The 5,445-nt window shown below is 42.1% G+C and overlaps 1 protein-coding gene across 1 annotated transcript in view; it reads left to right on the forward strand.

The window, feature by feature from the left end:
* The window catches only part of st6galnac5a (ST6 (alpha-N-acetyl-neuraminyl-2,3-beta-galactosyl-1,3)-N-acetylgalactosaminide alpha-2,6-sialyltransferase 5a), a 37,711-nt gene extending 34,786 nt beyond the window's left edge, over positions 1-2,925 (forward strand). Inside the window, exon 5 of the mRNA XM_068571409.1 lies at positions 989-2,925. Within this exon, the coding sequence (XP_068427510.1) occupies positions 989-1,247 (259 nt within the window). The 3' untranslated portion in view covers positions 1,248-2,925. The remainder of the gene's footprint in view (positions 1-988) is intronic.
* The last annotated feature ends 2,520 nt before the right edge of the window (positions 2,926-5,445 follow it).

Here is a 5,445-nt window from a genome sequence, read left to right on the forward strand (position 1 = left end):
TTTTTTTTTTTACATTTGTATGCATTTGAGATATCGTGGGGAGGAAAAGCTTAGGTCTCGCTCTGCTCCATTTTTCTGGCAACCAGAAATATCATTGCACAGTATGTCAAAGTGAAAAATGGCTTTGTCGTCATATTTAAGGTTTCCTCTAAGTCTGTATCTGTACATCTTTAGCCCCTTTTTTTTTTTGCAGCGAGATTCAGCTTACTGGGTCAAATTCCCTGCTACACTATTCAAGCTCGTGGCAATCAATCAGTCTCCCTTTGTTTCCTCTGGCTTTACTTTGGTTATATTTGTTTTGTTTGTCTCACCATGTAGCATCCCCGACAGCCCATTTCCTCTGGTTATTTATCCTCTGTAGACACAAAGTGGAAAACAACATCTAACAATTGACCAAAACACAAAGTGGATTGATTATCAGCTGCTGAGGGCTGCGGTTGTATTCCCCAAATTTCAGGCCAGAGAAGACGTTATTTCTTGGATTAATCTGAGATAAGACGGGCCTTATATATCCCTTGATACATATTTTGAATTATTCAGTTTGGAGATGCAGACTTCTAAACATCCGGCCTGTGAACTGGAAAACAGTTTATGTGAGAGAGGTGTGCACATTAGACACACATGATTAGATGTGTTGAACATGTGGCCTCCGTGCTGCTACAACCCACAGGCTCCATTTTCTGCTCCTTCATAATTCATACTTAAACTTTTATTTATTCAGTGTTGGGCTATTAAAGTTATGAGAAAAAAAAATATATTCAAATGGGATGAATTTGGCTGCATCCGCCGTGCAAAGACCAACAAATGGAGGCGAACAGTCCCGCCTTTCCTTCTCCCTCTCCGAAAAGAAAACCACTTTTGTGGTGTCACATGAAACTCAAGTGACTCATTTCAGCATTTTGAAATGTCAACTCTCTCTCTCTCTCTCTCTCTCTCTCTCTCTCTCTCTCTCTCTCTCTCTCTCTCTCTCCTCTCTCTCTTCCTGCAGGGAGCCTCCGCATCACTCTGTCCCTTACCACTACTACGAGCCACGTGGGCCGGACGAATGCGCCATGTACATTTCTCATGAGCGCGGGCGGCGGGGCAGCCACCACCGCTTCATCACGGAGAAACGGGTCTTCGCTAAATGGGCACGGACTTTTGACATCCACTTCTACCAGCCGGACTGGAGCCCCCCGCCTCTCCCAGCAAACCGGACGCGAGAGGGGACGATCGCGCCGACGCCCCTGGTCCTCCAAAAGACGTGACCTGTGTTGTGGGCGGGGTGAAGAAATTACTTTCGAGACCCATCCACGAAAGACTGCAGATTTGGGAACGTTTGTACAGAGGGACTACTGGACCTTTTAACAAAGAGGATACAACACAAAGTAGGCAAGAAAACTGGTTTCCCCACAGATGAAGAATGAGTCTCGTTCATGCTGCCGGAAGAATACATTGTGAACATTTCTCCTGCTCCACCACTGCATCTCCAGCAGTGTGCTCTGATAACTGAGGGGAACCGGTTCAAGGTTGTACATCACTTGTACAACCTTGTTCAGTAGGTTCATACAAAGGAGGCAAAATCACAACGCTCCACTCTCGATGCATGCATGCAGCGTCTTATTGTGGATCCTCATTGTGTGTGAGTGCAGTATGTTTACCTGCGGGGTACGAACAGGGTACAAACTTGAGTATGGGCTCTCCACAAAGCCTCTGTTGAAACGTCCCGTTACAATGCTTGTAATCTAACGAAGAACGTGTAAACTGAATACTAACAGTGTGATTCAATTTGGCTGTTTGAAATGTGAATCGTCACTGGTGAGATTCATATTCATCTGTGAGTTTTTTTTGTTTTTTTTTAAAAGATTGAGGAGGTCAAGTTGGATGAGGATCTTTATTGACATTCCTGTCGCGCAACAAAGGCCCCAACGTTTGTCGCCTCCTGTCACCACTTAATTGCGCGATTTATTCAGCTACAGCCCGGACTTCCATGTAATCGCACAGCCGTGTCACTCGAGCCATGTCACACAGGCAAGTGAGTGATTTAGAAGTGCGAGCGGGGCAGCAGCGGGCCAAATCCATCCCACGATACAGGATCCATCTGCTGCCTGAATCGCCTAGCAGGAGAACTACACCGCTTTTTGTTAAACTGATGTGTATGTGATCCGTCAGTCTCCACTCTTGCTCTCCTTATTGTGTTGTGTGTGTGTGTGTGTGTGCAATCGCCTCTCATTTGATGGAGTATTTGCTGCTTGTAGGATGTCCTCCCTTTGTGATCCTCTACCCCCCTCCCCCCTTCTCTTCTCTCCATGAATAGAAATCAGGTGTCAGTGTGGAGAAAGACGTGCGGTTATCTTAATGATTTATCCTGGTGCTAAGTCCCCATTGATTTTGACCTCATCTCTTTATGTGAGTAATGAGAGGAGGGATTCTGTGGGTCGGAGACATCGGTTCTCACACCACCAGAACGTGTTTCATGTCACGCTTCCTCGGCGGAGACGAGGAAGCGATTACTACTCGTATACATCACAAACAGCTGCAGGAGTACTGTACCGAGAATCCTGCTGCTGAGCTGAGACCCAGATAAGCGTTTGTTTTCTGGAGACTCGTCTGTGAATGGCTGTGCACGACAGTCTGTATTAAAAAAAAGAGGTGAGCACTTGAATATTTTAGTTTTTTTTGCGTAATTGACTTGAAACTTGGATAGTAGTATGATGTTCTTCACCGGCTATTTCTTTTCTTTTTTTTATATCAATGGTTTAGTCTGTAAAATGTAACAAAATAGTAAAAGAAATCACATGTTTCCAGAGCCCAAGGGGATATTTTCAGATTATTTGTTTTGTACAAGCGGTCCAACACAAAGATATTCAAATGGCAGTGATACAAAACATTGCCGCTGTTAATCTCTTTTTCTTTTCACGCGACGGAAACTCATCATTCCACTCAATAAAATACTTTTTATCAGAACTCCTGCATTCAGCAGTTTCTATGTAACATAAGATGGTAATAATGTGAAAGATAAAATATTACCCATGTATGTATATGTGTGTGTGTTGTAGCCCCCCAGACATGAAGATGAAACATGGAAGATGTGAGGCCAGTGACTCACCTTCAGCCTCCACTGACAGCAGCTGCCATTTTTACTTTTCAATCTCGTTCTTCCTGTCTGGTTGTGACATCGAGGCTGTGTCGCACTGAAATAATAATGAAAGACAGGCGGCGTTACAAGGCCCTTTCTCCCCAGAGCTACAATAGATCCCTGACTGTCTTGGAGACTGAGCTTTTGAAAGAAAAAAAAAAAAGGTATTTGAAGATAGTACTGCCACAAAAGCTGAAGGTAAAGTAATTACAGTAGATCAAGGTAATATTGGATGATGAAGGGAGAAGCCAAGTATTCCACAGGGGGTCGTGAACACTTTTATTGGGCAGTTGAGCCCGATCAATAAAATGTTCCTGATAGGCATTTAGGAGGATTGATAGCTCATTACAAAGTATAATATCAAAAACTATGAACAGGGCTGAATGTTTTTTTTCTTCTTTATCCTCTTCTAATATTCACATACCACCAGTTATCACAACACTGGCCCTGGAACTATTCATTATCAGGTTTTATTTGTGCATATTGATGAATAGTTTTGTCTGCAACATGGTTTCTGCAGGATTACCAAGTTAAATTCTGATGAAGAGGACTGGAGTGGAACTCTTGTCATAACACTAGCGTGTCCTAGAATGATTTATTATATTGCATATTTCTGTACTTCCCAGCAGTATCAAACTATTATTTGAAACCGAGGAAGATATACTGATAAAAAGCAGAAAATAGTGTTGAAATGCCTCCCCAAGTTTTTCAAAGTCCAACATGACGTCTTTAGATGTCTTTTGTCCAACAAAAAAAGTGAATCAGTTCAAAACTGGTAAAAATGGGACAAATCAATAATGTGTGATAGCGACACATGATGCACACGCTCTTGTTGAAATTCATTAATTAAACTAATTAGGAGCTGAACCTATTGGGAAAATGTTACAAACCAGCTTCTTTTATTCATTTCGAAGCTGGTTAGTTGTCTCCGAAGTATGGAATGCTGGTCATGTGATAACAGATGATGATGATGATGATGACGGGTGTATGATGACTACGAGTCTGAAAGCTCTGAGGAAAAATAAATTAAGATTTTTTTGCCATGCAAAGTCAACACAAACACAATTTTTTTTGAAGGTTTTCTGCGCACTTTGAAGGCTTCTTCGAGGAAGCCTTGTTGGAAACAGCAATTAATAAAATAATTACTAAACACTTAGTGACGTTTTCAACATATAAAAATTACGCTTTGAATACACATTTTCTTTGTATCACTTGAATTCCCTTTGAAATTGACTTTGTATGAATGCATAAAACATTCAAATGACTTTAAAAAGAGACAAAGCTGTTTGTATGTTTCACAGGGCAAAAAGCCACACTTAAATTCAACATTACATTAAACGAGTGCCGCCGAACAGGATTCATCTCGCAGCTATTGTTGCAGATGAGAATAAAAATATGTGACTGAAATTACTTTCGATCATGCTGGGACTGATTGACATCACAAAGGCAAGCAGGAAACTCAGAGTTTCCATGGAAATTGGACATGTCAGGCGCACACACGGTCTTAAAAAAACAGCACGTGTGTTTGTGTGTGAATCATTAAATTTAGCAGGCTGTCACGCGGGACTAATGTCGGCGTTGTTCAACTTCTAAAGACAACAAGCGTGTGTGTGTGTGTGTGTATGTGTGTGTGTGTGTGTGTGTTCTCTCTGGCGAATACCGACGCTGCTCCGTCGTTTGAACAACCTGTGTGACACATTCAGAGCATCCTGCCCGACTGACAGGAAATCTCTGGCTCTTTGGAGACGGCTGCTCAAATATTGTCCTGTCACTGAGTCTTCTCCCCACCAAGTCAGGTGTGAAGGAAAACAGGCACGGATCCTGATTAGCATATAGGGAAACCATATTGAGAGGAGACGGGAGAGTATATTCAATTCCATCTGCGTAAGAATATGAGGCACAGAGGAGACTGAGTCAATTCTGAAGTGGGTTCAAAAACAAACAAATCCATCTGAGATAGGTTGGCTTTCATTTTTATTGTATCTGCTGCCAGCCTGCTCTTCACAAAATTGCATATTGAGGCTTGGGTCCAATGGCTGGTCTATCTTTTGAAATACTAGACTGGAACTGAGAGAAAAATACATAATAAAAAGCCTCTCTGGAATGTTTGAAATGTGTCCAGTAAGAAAATAAAAGAGCAGGTGTGTAAACAAAAGAGCAGGTGCGTAAGTCAGCTGAAGCGTTAACGGTTTCATTTCAAGGATGCGTTTGTGGTATAAAATAAGCTTAGAGTGAGGTTTGCCAGACCTATCTTCAAGGGTTGGCAAGACTAAAAGCATATATTGTGTACAGTATTCGAGTAATTAAGAAAGAAACAAATCCATTCC

This window comes from Clinocottus analis, unplaced genomic scaffold (genome assembly GCF_023055335.1).
Source record: "Clinocottus analis isolate CAN_PGR_092001 unplaced genomic scaffold, fCliAna1.0.p SCAF_11, whole genome shotgun sequence".
NCBI lineage: Eukaryota > Metazoa > Chordata > Actinopteri > Perciformes > Cottidae > Clinocottus > Clinocottus analis.